At 38.0% G+C, this 16,415-nt stretch overlaps 1 protein-coding gene across 1 annotated transcript in view; it reads right to left on the bottom strand.

Annotated features, from left to right (window-relative positions):
• The window catches only part of LOC119835616 (insulin-like growth factor 2 mRNA-binding protein 1), a 43,382-nt gene extending 27,286 nt beyond the window's left edge, over nucleotides 1-16,096 (bottom strand). The window contains exon 1 of the mRNA XM_038360546.1: nucleotides 15,912-16,096. Within this exon, the coding sequence (XP_038216474.1) occupies nucleotides 15,912-15,970 (59 nt within the window). The 5' untranslated portion in view covers nucleotides 15,971-16,096. The remainder of the gene's footprint in view (nucleotides 1-15,911) is intronic.
• Nucleotides 16,097-16,415: the final 319 nt, after the last annotated feature.

The raw sequence follows: 16,415 nt of genomic DNA, 5'->3' as shown, positions 1-16,415 counted from the left end.
AATATGGCCCACGGCCGGTGTGTTTGGCAAGTAATGACGTCTTATATAGAAAATATGTTTTACGTATCTTCACACACACACACAGGCGGGATTCAACGTGCTCAGAGGTTACCCCTTCGAACAATAATAACAATAAGTAAGTTAAATCTTATCAATTTTTCCCCGCCTAGACAACTCCATAAAAATTTATATTTACATCTACAATCTACTACTACAATATTTACATCAACAAATAAAAACGATCTGATGCTATAATAAATAATTGTAACTTTCTAACCTAACATTTCAAACAACAAATGGGTATCTATATTTTCCATACCATAGAACTAAAACCTCACCGGCTACTACAACTCTTTTCTCACGGCGTTAAGTGTACTGGCAGTTTTGTCCAACAAGGGCCGCTATTTGTGAGAAAACGATAAAATTCTGATGTCTAACTGTACATGAATCGAGTCGTTGCTTACGATCGTTTCCCTTCTAAAAGCACTACAACCAAATAGCGTATTAAAATGTCTTTACAGGCTCCCCGCTTTCGGCTCAACTGCAAATGCTCTTTGCATATAAGTGCTAAAGTGTTTACAATATAAATATTAAAAAGACATGCAGATATCAATTATTCAAACTAAACAGCGACAACATGACATAGACACGATTTACATGCTGAGTAATTTTTTTCAACATCTAACATCCAATTAACATAACAAGGACTTCCAGTGCAATAAATGTACTTAACTATTCAATAGAATTAAAGAATCGTTGAAGATATGAATAACTTTTTTTCGCTATTTTTTTTTGTTTTGTATCGGGTGCTTCGTATGAAACAACAATAAAGGTATGGAATCATGTTAATCATAAGACCATTAACATCAAACAAGGACACTAATCTAATGAAGATCCACCAATTACCCTCACCTGAGAAGACGATTAGCCATATATCCCGGTGCCGCGCCTACACCACACACATCTGTCCCGAACGCGTTACCTACAGTTAGTACTTGTATCAATGAATAAAGCCGTAATTATCATGCACCTGTCACCAGCTAAGCTACGTGGCGAGACAGATCGGGTTTCCAGCAGCCTCTCAGGGCGCTGTCGTATAACTTAAATGGATTCTGCGCGTAGGGTGTGAGGCAGCTGGGCGGAGTGCATACAGCCTTCGCTGCACCCTGCGCGCCGCCGCATCCAATCGGGTGGGTGGCCCCTCCCGCCACTCAGGCACGCCAACTATTAGGCTCCACGATTGGAGCGACCACGTACGATGACCCCTGACCCCGGCTAAGCCTGAATTTCATACGCGAAGCCGTGAATATAATAACGTCATTCGCAATTAGCCAATTACTTGTACCGAAATCTTGTTATCTTATTTACTCGTACCTTACAGTTTTTTATTAAAGCAATAATTTTATCTTCTAGCGATAAAAAAAAAACACTTAAAAATAATAATAGAGTTATAAAATATAATAGTCAAATTACCATTAATAAATTATTTGTTTTGGTCAACGGATAAAAGATTCTTTCCTCGAAGGATAACCGACCTTGATCAGTCCTTACTCCCTATTTATTTTGCATTTATGAATCTCATTCTTTATTTGTTTACAAGAACGAGGAGACTATCTATTGCAGGTTTACCATTTGTAGGGAAAGGCAAAGTACTAAGAGGTTATCGAAATTTGACCTTTCCATTAAAACGACTGTCACCTGCGTTCCACTGCACTGCGTTTATATTGTATTTACCCGACAAAAACACATTGTCGTAATATTAGTATTCGTAATAGTATTTTTCGCATCGCTTTGCGATAAAGCCTTCCAAAAATACATTAAAAAATACGATCGCTTCACAGAGCTAAAGCTTTCTAAATTACATACGAGGGGATGGAATGGGTCGTGACCCACTACGTTAAATGGAATGCAATCCGAAAAAATTACGACTATTTGAAAATGAATTATTATGCCAAATAATGGTTATATCGGTTTTAATTATTATGCAATGAAAGCTGTTGAACAAAAAAGGAAACCGCGAAGCACACACCAACAGGTGGTACAGCACGCTACATGCACGCAGGCCGCAGCACTGTCAGCTGGGCTGTCGAGCCGAGCGTGACCTCTGACTAACCCTTACTGGATATCCCTGATCGACTCGTTGCTGAACATTCATCTGCATTTGTCAACAATGCAGAATTCCTTATTATTTTTTACAACTAATTTAGACCCCTGTAGCGTATTGTAGTAAGATAATAGAGTAAATTTCTGTAAAAAGTGAAAAGTAGAGCAAATATAAACACGAATATTTCTCAGTTAAAATAATTTTTCTGAAGTAGTTTTTAAATACATTTGTACTGCACTTACAGCTGTACTAATAAGTTTGTTCGTTACGGCGTAGTCCCCAATGCGTCGACTTTACTTACTATAATTAACCATTGATCGTAGTGCTCGCTCGAGCTTCATTTCCCGTTTCATTAAAATACAAATTGCATGCTGTAAATATATGTACTATATAGTCTACGGGTATATTTTCAAGCGTATTCAATTAAAACTTTCCAAGATCGTTATTTTCTTACTCTCGCTTCTCCATTCAAGTGCATTAAATATTTTTTCTTGTATTTAACCAACGCAGGAAAATGTATACTATACAACATAGATAAAATGAATAAAATCTTTTAATTCCAAAACGAAGTTACATTGTTTTGTTCATATTGTAATTTTAAGAATTCAAATAAATACATCCTTCTTTCTTTCAAATCAATTCCTACTGGGCGAAAGCGATCCATTAGCCATAAAAATAAAGGCAATAGAAACACACAAATGTCTTCTAAAGCATTCGCAACACTGGGCGCAGTGCACACGCAAACCTCCGTGTACCATTTAAGTATAAAAGATAAATATTGCCTATTCATTGTCAAACAGTAAAATTGAAGTTAAATCCCGACTGGCTCATATTCCCTATTTACATATTTGAGGTTTTTTATAGATTCATCATCTATACACGAGCAGACTAGAACCTCAATCAACGTGAACTCAAAAAAGGACCAACTAAATGGGCTATGGCATTAACCAAGAGCGCAACACTTGTCGTTTACCTTGTAATTAAAATAAACTCCTCAACAAAAGGGGGCATTTTGCTGGCAGACAGTTCGCTACACGCCGAACGTCTATTTTTTTGTGCTGAAAAACCAAATTGCGACTCTATCCGGATGAGCATAGGAATGATATTCGCAAGAAGCATTAGCGTTCAGTGATGAACAGTTTAAGTCGTAGCTTCTAGCACCGGGTCTTGGTTTTGTTTGAGCAGAAATCTAAGCCAATGTTGTGGAGTGCGTGCTGCGTCCGCGGGCATGCCCCGGAGTCAATGAACGCAGAGGAAATGCTCGTCTGGAGCGCGCCACTTGCTTCAATTAATTCGCGTGGAGAGCACGCAAATGACCGTCATTTTTATTTATTTTGCACGTGACACATAGATAACTTTTTGGAATCGACTCTTTATATGCACATAAAAAAGAGATCATTTAATCTATATATATAAAATTCTCGTGTCACAGTTTTCGTTGCCATACTCCTCCGAAACGGCTTGACCGATTCCTCTGAAATTTGGTAAGCATATTGGGTAGGTCTGAGAATCGGCCAACATCTATTTTTTATCCCGATATTCCTACGGGATACGGACTTACGCGGGTGAAACCGCGGGGCGCAGCTAGTAATTTCATAAAAATAGCATATTCCGTTTAAGATGGTGATTTTTAAAAGAATTTAATGACTCATTTTTTGTTAACAAATGAATAACAATTCCTTTTCAATTAGTGGTTTACCGGATTTACTATCACTTCCACCAACGGACGTACGGATGCAGTAACCCCAACACAGAAAATGAATTTATAACTTCAGAAATTTTGTAGCTTTAGAACATAGTAATTATTATGATGCTATTATGCATAGTCAAATATGCTGTTCTCATAAAATCTTTTCGATATACAATTGGATATCGCTAGGCCGCGCATAGCAGGTGGTCGACGGGCGGTGGTATCAGTCGCGATATAAGCCATTGCTCAGATGTGCAATCTGACACCGAGCATATCACAGAATGCTATAACGAGTATTCTGGTGGTCAAGTGGCTGCCTGGATTAATGTTTTTATAGGAAGCATAAGCTCCTATTTATCTCCTAAAGTTCCAATATGCTGGAAAAAGTTATAGATATATTATTGTAATAAATGTATAGCTTATAGACTTTAAGCTCTGTTCCTATTACTTTTAGCGGTAAAATAGAAGAAAATTAGGGGTGAATTCTAATTTGCGGAAACTGGTTGGAACAACAGATATATTGGCAGGCAAGCAGGCGAGTCACAAACAAGAACGAGCGAGTATATTAGTTAAGACTAGACGTCAAACTTTTTTCTCTGACTTGATACCGGAAATTATCGTAAACTTTCAGACTCCCGTCGTGAATGCGCTCCACATTCAGTGAATCGATTAATTTACATCCGTACTGGATATTAACAATATATTGAAATGCAATATTGATATAGAGTGTATCGCACATATTCGTCTGGTATATTTATTTATAACACGATTTATTAATAAAAAAAAGTATATTATTATTTTGTATTATCCAAAAACGTAATTATTGTTATACAACTTTAATTCTATGAATCTAGCAGGCGATTAGCGTATCCCCTTTGTAAAGTTAAATCGTAATCCAAGTAATTAAGGAAAAAATAACCTCACTGGATTACAACCTTAATCAAAAGTCTTTCAGCGGCTTCAAACAGCGGTTAGCACTTTCTACATTTCCGAATCCCCATTCCGTATTATTTAATATGTATTAACTTACTGTAAGGAAGTCCACGCTTGTACTAGTGTTTTTTTTATTTTATTTTTGACGATTCAAAAGCACTTCTAAGCGTAGTCTAGCTGGATAAATAAATATTTTAGTTTGAGTTACATTATCTAGGTTACCTATAACTAAGAATTAGGCAAGTCAAGAATTTTTATTCTTTCTTAAATGACAGACAAAGTTAAGCGATGTGTTACGGCTTACGCTAGGACGTTTCGCTCCAGTTTGCCTATAAACTGTGCCAAAGTATTTGGAAAATCGCCAAATAGCGGATTATTAAAATGCACCGTTCTGTTTGGAGCTAAGCGGACGAGTTCACGGTCAGGGTCGGGACTAGGGACTTCTACCTAGCTCATGGGTAGAGATGAACGAAACAAAGACAAAAAATTCGTACAACCGCGAGAATTGGTTGCACTACTACAATGACGCGAGTCGCTACGCATGTGTGTGTGATCACTGGCCGCTTTTTGTGTTATTTCAACAGGTAATTACAATATTGTATCGATTGAACCCGGCCTTTGTTGAATTTAAATTTCAAATAACAGAAAAAAGGCCGCGGGCTCTAATGCCGTCTCAATTCTCATGATCGAACTGTTTTAAAATTTAAGAGAAGAATTTTTTTATATCTTAAGGGTTGTCAAGCGATTAGCGCGCGAAGATTCGTGTGAAGTGTATGCCCCCCCGCCCCCCGCGATGTTTTTGGCTACATTAGACGACTGGTACAACCAAATTGGATATTCCTTCATTTAATGTTCCGCTTGTCCGCTATCGCTGGTTCAAGAGCTGGGAACGTTCCGCGTCACAGGGTGGCGGGCGACGGACACCGTCTCGTTTATTTAGCGTTCATGGATTTATTGCGTATTGTCACTTTGTCGCACGCCTGTCACCCGAGCCCCGCACAGCCGTGTTGTGACTACCGCCTCTAAGCCGTTATGACCGTTGCCACGTAATAATGATCGTCGCTATAGCTGCCGTGGGCTGCACTTCCCATCTGAGCTCTCTATAAAGTTCAGTAAAATAAGCGTTGAGAATTATTGAGTCTGTTAAATAAAATGCATTGTAATTTTTTTCCACATTTTTGTTGTGCCGAGTGTTTAAGTTTGGGAAATATTTTTTAACGACACTGAACAATTTTTTAATCTATACCAAAAGATCCAAAACTGGCCTCGACATAATATGTTCCCCAGTGACTAAAATTCTGAAGGAACAGTGGACAATGCTAAAATTTCACTGATAAATTATATTAAAAAAGATGACAGCTTTCATAACTCCGCAAAGGTATGTATATAAAAAAAAACAACGGCCAAGTACATGGACTAAATTCTTTTAAACCTTTACGTTATATTACTACGACGGTTGTCGGTAAGTTCATTTAGCCCCTCTTCCTGTCGATAAAATCTGAAGGGACCTAACCCTACATCAGAATACTTAATGAGCAGAAAACAACTGTAGAGACAAAATTATATTAATATTTCTTTACCTTAAAAGATTACTCTTTAGTACGATATCCCTGCGATTCTCACCCCTTTACATAACGTCGTTTCGTAAATAAACTGTTCAAATATTTACAGTGGTGCCGAGGGGCGGTGATTCAGGCAGTCACGCTAGGCATTTTAGACATCAATTCTTAATTCTAAATCAAACCGAGTCAAACGACAAGACAGCAGTACAACCTAGCTAGATAATAATGGAAATTATCATCGTTGAAATAAAAGTAGCCGTGTACGAAGCACAAAAAAGCTCGACCGGAGCCGTCCACGTAAACATTTCGATTCGAGCAGCGCGTGCTCGTGTATAGGGCGATAGGACAAAGCCTCCGCAATAATTCAATCGTAAATAAAGGGTGCACTCCCCGATCAGGAGAAAGTGCACAACGGAAGAAAGTTGTGTTTGTTCGTCTCAAAGCGCTCGCCACGCGGGCCGGGCGGGCCGGGCGGCACGCGCCCGCTGCTCCCACACCTTACACCTGGCCACCCCTTTCACCGCTCACTGACAAAAGATGCGCTCACATACACTCGCATGACGCGTCCAGTAATCCGTTATGTTTTCTTACACGTCGTCGGGCCAAACCTTTCGGAAAGACGCCTAACTGTACAAATCGATGTTAAAGCACATCGCACACCGTTCGTACTAGTGCTCCGAGTTTTCTTACCAAGTTTTTATCTAGAATCGCTACTAGTGCCTACAACACAAAAGGCGATGGGTCTTGAAAATATTACTGGTTCCCGTTGTTTCAAATTATTTAAATTTCGCTCCATCGAAATTCAGCTGGACTACGATATAAATTTTAATTATAAAAATTTTATGTGACCGGGTATTGAGTAAAATTGCACAAAACTAGAACTAATTTTAAAATATCTAAAAAAGCCTATATATAATACGCGCACATTCAAACAGTCCTTGCTTAGTTTGTTTCGACTTCAATGGGAAACAGCCTAGCGTCGATTCTGGCGCGGCGGTTCCTGACTGTCAAACTAACAACTACAACAACTTGCTCGCTCACCTATTTTTTTTTTATACAAAAATCTTCAAAGGTACTATATTATGTGTTGTGTAGTAGACAACAATTATGCATGGCGTGCTGTCGACGGTGGTCTGTAATTAAGCCACGACGTACCTTGTTACAAATATAGTTACGAAGACTCGGAAAATGAACAAATGCTTTCCGAGTCGCCGGCAGCAAACAATGAATTGTAAATGCAATAGACGACACTCGCCAGTGACAAGTATCACCGACCGGCACATGCAAATTGTCCGCTTTACGATTCAGCCGGCACCGACCTAACCGATATCATATGCTCATGGTTCCACGCCCATCTTGAGGCTTCTCTACTCATACTCATCACCTACCTAACCATTTTTCTACTAGCACACAATGTTCTCACTTTTGATAACATCAAAAAATTGAATTAAATCCTATCAAACAAACAAGTTTCATACAAATAAAAAATGAATCACCCATACATACAAGTCACGTTCAGCCTCGTCTATTAAAAATGAATGTACCGGCATTGCGGTAATCAGAGGGTAAGAAAATTGGGGAGGGTATACTTTATAATAATGAAGTATGTATAATGTATGTAACAGGTCCCCATAATCAGCCACGAGGGCCGCGATAGTGTACACTAGTTACCACAGTTTCTCCTTTATTTTGACAACATCCAAAAAGCTCGATAATTTACAATTAAATATTTGCTAGGTACGTTTAGGATATTTAAAAGCAAGTTTTAATAAGATACAAGAAAAGATAAATAAAAACTTGGTTATTTGAGGAACTGTAAAAAAAGCGTTATAGTGTATAAAAGTTTTAATTACCTATAACTTATATAATATATATAATTCACAGAGCTTTTTTCGGTAGAACTTTTAAACAACCTCCCTCAACTTTTACGCGACCTCAGATAGACCATGATTAATTTTTCCTTTTTGCATTTTTTTTCACTTTTTCTGTTGTATAATCTATTTTTCGCAATCGCTCATTCATTCTAATATAAATTAATCATACTCCAAAAGCTATTTGAACTAGTCTTAAAGCTATAAAGGCAACTATTTTGATAATAAACGAATATTAATTAGACTTCCTCAAACAATAGAATACGAGTTAGATAAAGGGCAAAGCACAGACAGAGAGTTAAATTTTTTGGAATTCCTGGAAAAAAAAGAGCACCAGACAAGGGGTTAAATAATTATCAATATGCCAACAACTCACTCCCCTCGATCAGTCAAAGGAAGTATTTTTTTATTAAGCGTAATGCGTAATATTGCAATTGCACATTTTTCAGATGCTAAAAAAAGAGAAGAAAAATGAGATTGATTGGTTTTTCACCAGATTTAATTAAACTCGAAAATTATTAACTACACAAAGAGGGCAGGAAATATCAAAAGAATAAAAAAACCATATGGGGAGACAACACGTATTTAGTCAAAGGTCTAATAACGTATAACGCCGATTCTTTGTCGTCCTAACAATTCCGTTTTTAATTTAATTTTTTAATGAAAGAGGACAAAGGCTCACATAGACGATAGGACCATGACAACGTACGTCCATAGAATTTATGAAATATTAATATGATTATTATCATAGATTGAGTAGTTTGCAATCTTTGTAATTTGAAATGTATTCCTCATTCATTGAGTTATACCACAGTTATTCCCATCACTGTACTATTATTATACACAACACTGTAGTTTTACTATAACTAAATAATAAATGATGATGATGATGATGATGAAATAAAATATAAGCCGCCGCCGAGAAGATTGAATTGCAACTCACAGAAACATTCGTATGTTTATTGCTCTAACTAGCCTTCAGTTGCGGCGGCGTCTCCGCTGGCTCGCTCTGTTTTAACTTCAGATCGAGCTGTCACCCAGACCATGTATCGGGCGGACAGCTTCGTAACTTGTTCAGCGACAGTAAATGATTAATTTTTAATTAAACCTACAGCGACAATAATTAATAGCGTCTGTTTGAACACGCTAATCTTAGCAAACACTGAACTGATTTGAATAATTCTTTCACCCTTACAACGGTTCGTGATTGCGACTGCTATAGGCTAATATGTAGAAAGGGGCCACGCTGGGCCTTAGTAAGAACCATTGACGTCATTAATCTATTAAAATGACGAATTAGTGTTCGGGTAAGAAAGAAGATTCGAATTTTTACGTATTTGTAATGCAGACTCGATATTTGCTTTACAATTACGTGTATGAACCAACACTCATTCCTGATAACACATTTCTACGGGGAACTAACCAGCGAAAAGAAACCAAGCGATAACATTTTCAACCAAACATTGAAATGTTGATTCACTTAATGAACGACAAATAAAGTTATCGCATAAGGCAAAGGTTAAATATTCCACACTACCAGTGTCGCGGGTGATACAGCGCTTTACGTTGTTGTGTCTTGAGTATCGGAATGCTTCTTATCTACAGCTCTATTTAAAATTAAAAATATTGAAGATTAATGAATGAATGTGACGATTTCTACAGTTCTTCAACATTGCCCATACAATGAATGAGATATTTCAATCGAATTTTTTATTGAGAAATGGGAACAGACAAAAAGTTCTAATCAGTTTCATGCAATACGTATACATATAATATACATGATGATTTTTGTATTTTGTTGTGTCGGGTACTAAATGCTATTTGCATTTAAAACCTATCGTATTCGGTCGGATCGGACATGGTCTGTCAAATAGACCACCCATCTTGCTAAAGCTGTCAGAAGAACGTTAGTATATGTAGTTCAATTCAATGACTGACTAACTGAGCATACGAACAATAATCAAAATCCGTTTGTCTTTGGTTATTTATTTTATTATGATTTACACTCATACATTAAGTACAGAAGAAGTTCTGGAAGTTTAATTCAAAACACCTCATTAGGCACTTCGTACAAAAACTACTGAAATTTTCAAAACTCAACGGTTCTAGCCCTCCAGCAACTACCGCAGTACAAATTCATTGAGGTCCGTACACAAGCCGCGTCGCGACTGTCGCACGCTACCAGCTACACAAGTCTCAGCGGCTTCCAAGAAGGCGAAGCAATGATTGAATATTAAATTTGTTTCTGAGGCGGAGTGGAATACTTTTTTAAATATTATTATAGCTTTAGGGAATATTCTGATAAGAAGATTACAGGTAGTATAAAATTATAGGTTAATCGTCACTTGTTTCACACGTTTTGTAAAAACGTGATCTGTTTAACCGCTTATTCAAATAATACCTCTCTTTGTGACTAAATAGGCAATAAGCATCTTGCGATTCAGAGTCGTGTGTACGGACCGTGCGCTACTCGACGCTCGCGACTTGATACTTGCAGCATACAATAAAGTATCGGAGATTGGCGTAGCATGGTGTACGAAGGGGCTTACTTCAATAGTTCAATTTAACCTTATTTGGTGTCCACGTCCTGCACAGTTATATTCATGAATTTCAATTGAAACAGTAAATTAAATGCAAAAAGCTAGGTAGAGCCAAGTTGGATAATTAATTTTGTCCTTTATATTGCGAGTTAAAACCGAGCAGCTAGCACTTTGAGCATTCGCTGTAAACGCCAGTACATGAGAATCTAGAATTGAATCTATCTATGTCATCGTTTTAAGGCTTCATTTTATTTAATCTTCCGAGTTTTTTTCGATATCGAACTAACTGTTCACATCTTGTTCATTTTTTACCTCGTAAAAATAAACCAATTGTCAAACAATTTTGCCGTAGAGTCCTTCGTCGCAAAATCCGTTCTTAATTGTAGTTTGCGTGTAGAACCTTGGCACACCATAATATAACCATATAATGATTCTCTATACGGATGAGGTGACCGGTGACATTAAATTGCTGCAATAATATTGCTGATTACTAGACCTCATACGCAGGGGCTTCGCTCGTACAAAGTATGTATTCTATTTGTATAACCTTATTTGATGAAACAATTTTTTCGATAAATGTTAAAGGTCATTTGGGCATTTGGCTCTGGTAATTGTGACCCACGGCGTGCATGCAGGGAGTCATAAAAAATACGTTCAATATCGTTGAGCCATACTTGAAATGTAGGACTAATCTCTATGGCGAAAATAGAAAGCTCTATCTCCTTTTATTATTTTGTTTTTAAACGGAGATAGGAAAAACCCATCGCTGCAAATACATTTTCATTTCGCTCGATGAAATGCAACAGTTAAACGAATTGTTATAAAGAAGCCTGGCATTATACCTACTGAAGTAATCGTTATACGAAATCATTCATTCAGCTCTACAATTCTGTTTTTTTGTGTCGCCCGGGATATTTTTGAAAACATTTATGTTTTTAAGTGCCTAAATCACGAAAGTACTGATGTGCTGTTTTTCTTGTATCTCGTATTTTGAACAATTATATTACTGCTGTTCTTTAAAAAGAGATTTGTCCTCTGAAAAATTATAAAAGAAAAGCTTTAAAAAGGTGTTTATGGAAATGTAACATGTTTTCCTCTCTATTTACTTCGATATATTATTTTCTCCGAAAAAACCTGATATAAATATATATGTTATTTGGTTTCGTGTTTGGGCAAATCTTACAAAACCATTAATAATTTTATGAATTGTGAGTATAAATACATAAAAAATCAATCTCATATCTTAATCATAACAAAATGACAGTAGACGAGTGTTATTCTACGTATCTTATATCTTTTCGCATAAAAGAAAATGTCTTAGATATTGAGTGAAAAGTGAGACAAAGTTCAATTATATAAAACTACATATGGTTCTTGTATGCAGCTTGTATTTATGTTTGGCACAAACAGCCATGATGACTGTGATGCCAAATTCTGTATGGGGCTTATTAGTAATAAAAATGGAGGCAAACATTTGTGAGTCACCGATGTGTTGGAGCTATTATTATTTAAGTAATAAAAGTGGGTTCAGGTTGGGCAAAGGAAACGGATTTCCGATACTTACTGGATCATATTCGAAACAGCTTTGTGGTAAAAATCCAAAACATTTTTGGTTCTGAACGTAATCGATACGATTTTTATGATACCGAAAGAGAAGTGAACGTCTCCTGAAGTTTTCAAATACATTTAACAAAAACGCTAATAGGTTTTTCAAAATATCATTTGAATTATAAAATAGTTCATAGGGTCAGTTAGTATTAACTCGTTTATTCTACATATATTAATTTTAAAACCTATAAAAAGACCAACACTATACTTATTATTGACGTAGTGCTTCTGATTGATTATTTTTATTAAATAAATTATGATATAGGTGGGAAAACGCCCATTCTTTTGACTTCTAAAAGCAAGCATTCATAATCCCCTATTTTCTACAAATATGTAGTTAAGTTAATCGAAATATGACTACAAGAAGCTTATGCTCTGATTTAGTAAATATTATAATAGTAGGGGAGCCCAAGATGCTAAATGTGCATTTAGTCGAGCGTCTCATAGTCGTCATAGTCCTATAGTGTGATTTGAGAGATGGAGAAACGCTTTTTTTTCCTGAAATAAGATATACAGTATTCTTACGATTCATGTAGCAATTTCGAGGCTATGAAGAGAGGGTAAATATTTTTTACGATTAATGATACGAGCGCGTCAGATAAAGATATTATGGGTTAACTACAACACAAAAAGTGCAAATTTCGCTAATCTGACGATTTGAGCTTATACTTAGAGAATTATCGATTTTTTAATTTCCTGCGGCACCAGTGAGCGCTCCCACCCACAATATTAACTGTTCATACTTTCACGAGGTACTTAGCAATAGGTAAGGAATCTATTGCTAATTACTTCGACCCCGTATAAAGATCTGACGCGCTCGAGTAAAGCCCAAATCCCCTCTAAGGCTCCCCTACTAAAACTACGTTACTAGGCGTTCGGGTAGTTTATAAAAATTGTGCGTTGGTTCATAATTTGTAAAGACGAAATTATCACGGAGAATTCGATCACATACATTATTCTCCCGGCCTTGGCGGGCGCTATTCAGGGGAAGCAAATTTATTTTTTATGTACAGGAGAGGCTTAGTAAAAGCTTAACACCGGTTTTTAACCATATTGCTTACTGCAGCCATAATTTATTCTAGTTAATTTGTCTATTTCTCTTTAATTATAAATTATAAAGTCGGAGCGGAATTGGAGAGCTAGTTGGTTCTTTTATAAAATTTCTTAGTAATTTTGTTTTTGTTTCTGTTTTTTTTTTAGACTAGAGAGAAGGAATGGACTGGGACGGGTGAGGAAAAGGAAACAGGCCTCCGGCTCCCCCACACACCATACGAAACACAGTGGCATGCCACTATTTCACGCCGGTTTTCTGTGGGGGTGTGGTACTTCCCCAGTGCGAGCTGGCCCAATTCGTGCCGAAGCGTGCTCGACTCCCACAATAAATAGTTTTTCGTTTCTTTTCATAGTTGGACAGAATTGTACGTTTTATATACTTTTGAATATTGTATTTGTGACTGTTTAGAGGTGAACGCACACTTATCCGAGCCGAACGCGTCAAACGAATGGACCGCCGCATCAAAGAAATCTTTTCTATTTTCTTTTCGCTTGTCGCACTGTTATTACGTGTGAATTGTGATGGATCTTGACAAGGTTTGCAGAAAACTAGGATAAGTGTGCGTTCACCTTGAGAGTTGGTCTGTCAATGTGAAGGCACACTCATCCTAGCCGAACGCGTCGGAGCGTGTCGACCGAAACGAATTATGGGCTTCTGGTATATGAAATCACATGAAACGCGCAAGTACTATTTCTGCAAACCTCGTCAAGTTCCGTCACGACTCGCATGTAATAACAGTGCGACACGCGTAAACAAAATAGAAGCGATTTTTTTCGATGTAGCCGATTCTTGATATTATGCGAGGCATACCGACTTCGATTCGTTGTCGGATAAGTGTGCGTTCACCATCATTTCTGCGGTTCTTCTCGCATCAAGGCTCGCACTTCATGACATTACATATACAGAATCCTATTCGTTTGGTTCGACTAAGATTAGTGTGCGTTCACCTTAAACCAGCGTTAAAAGCGGGTAACGCATTCGCAGAGGCACAATATTTGATACGACCTAAATAAAACCTCAGTTAATTCTTGTCATTTTCCTAGTAATAACACGTTTTAATAGAGGAAACGTGATGTAACTGCCATATAAACAATGTTTCTATGTTATAGCTAAAACCCGTTCTCCCTAAATAGAACTAGTTGTTTCTATCTAAACGCCATTGTTAATTTAAGTAGAATTAGTCGACAGACGTTTCATTTTTCTCCATATTGGTTTTTATTTGAGCGGGAAACACTGTAAGGCCTAAATGGTTCCTAAGTCAATCTAACGCGCTGGTTACCTAAGTCTTTTATAACCTATTTCTTATGTATGCATAGTAATTTAGACAGATTTTTATGACAAATACTGATCGAAACAAGAAACATATGTCTAAATAGTAGTGTTAAAGACAGTCTTGTCTAGAAAACAAAGTATATTCTACTTTTTAACGCCCTACCCCTGGTTAGAACTAGTTGTAACAAAGTTGCAAAGAAAAACGGGTTTCACGGTTTACCGTATTGTTTTAACAATATAAGAGTAATTTTATAAATGCGCTTTTTTTCGTCAATGTTAAAAATTGTTTGTTTTCCGTTGACGTCGCAACGGTGTAATTTATGGTAAGATATTATATCTGGGGATTGGACGTTTGAGTGACTTCAAGTGAGTGAATGGGATCTTTTAACGGCGCGGCAACATAAAATACTCATAGAAATACGTTTCTACGAGGGCGAAGCCGCGTGCAACACAGCTAGTACATAATTTGAGTCTCGTAATTGGCTCCAACGATTTTCGTCTAGCTAGGATTCATAAAAAAATACAAAGTAAAGCTAAAGCTCAGTCATTTATGTTCTTCAACTTTGAATGTGTTATATGAGCTGTAAAATATAGATGAACATTATATACTTAGCTACGAAAACAATACTTGAAAATTTAAAACCCGTTGATGTCCTCGTGAGAACTGCGGCACATTGGCGCCACGATTCTTTGATGTGCCGACGAAAAACCGACATTTGTTGGATCGACCGTGTTATTACATTTATTTCGCGATTCATCCATCCAAAGCATACTCCTTTATTTGGTTTAATATTGACTGTAGTCTCGATTGTTGTATAACGCAAACCCACACTTGACCGTTAACATTTCTCGGTGCAGTTCTAGGCCGGCCTGTGACCGGCCCGAGTTCCCTGACCCATCAGCTTTATTCTCAACGTGCATACGTCATACACAACGCCCGTGCCAATTTTAAAACTTGTCTACAAGTGAAAAACAATCCACGGGAAAAACCCTAGCCATAATTACCGGAATAAGACATATTTGCCGTGTGACTCATCCGTATTTTCGTCGGCCGGCGCCTCGCGGCACTGCCATTTCAACCACAGATTTCATCATTTCACAAATAGCGAACCATTCGCCGTCACACTGATACGCCGTGGCCTATTTTTAAAACTCATTACAGTCCGATAACGTTACGTTACGCTTGCACTGCGATAGCGTCCCTATGACGTAATTTCGTTCGTGGGAATGGTCGCTTGGAATGTGGATGCGACATGATCCGTGCTGAAAATGCTCACCTGTCCTCGTAGGTTGGGGAAGCGTCTCCGGAAGGACCTTGGGACGCGTCACCGTCCATGGCTTGTTTTGGTGGGTTAGTCGGGTCGGGTAGTGAAACGAGAAAAGCGCGCGCCGACAACGGGTGCGGCTGAGTGCAATGATGCGGGAGCGCAGTCGTACGCTCACGGACCGATCACAAGTCGCGACTGACGAGCGGCAACCAGCCAGCTCCAGCGGGGCGGGGAGCGCGGGTGGAGGCGTGGGAACGAAGCCCCGCGCGTCGCCTAGCAACGCACCGCACGTGGCCGTTCACTACTACACAGAACACTACCGAGCGGCGAGTACGAGTCCATCGAGAAAAGCCTAGAGCCGGCTTTTCTTGGCCGTAGAAACTCGTGCCAGCTCATGGTAAACATTTAAACAATGGCTGACGAATATAAGCAACAGAACATGTTCACTTTCCTGTGACTTATGCGAGAGAACGACGAGAAAAAAGCAGGAAATGCGAATATTTAGAGAACTGA

Source organism: Zerene cesonia, chromosome Z (genome assembly GCF_012273895.1).
Source record: "Zerene cesonia ecotype Mississippi chromosome Z, Zerene_cesonia_1.1, whole genome shotgun sequence".
In the NCBI taxonomy this organism is placed as follows: domain Eukaryota; kingdom Metazoa; phylum Arthropoda; class Insecta; order Lepidoptera; family Pieridae; genus Zerene; species Zerene cesonia.
This window is presented reverse-complemented; position numbering and strand designations above follow the sequence as displayed.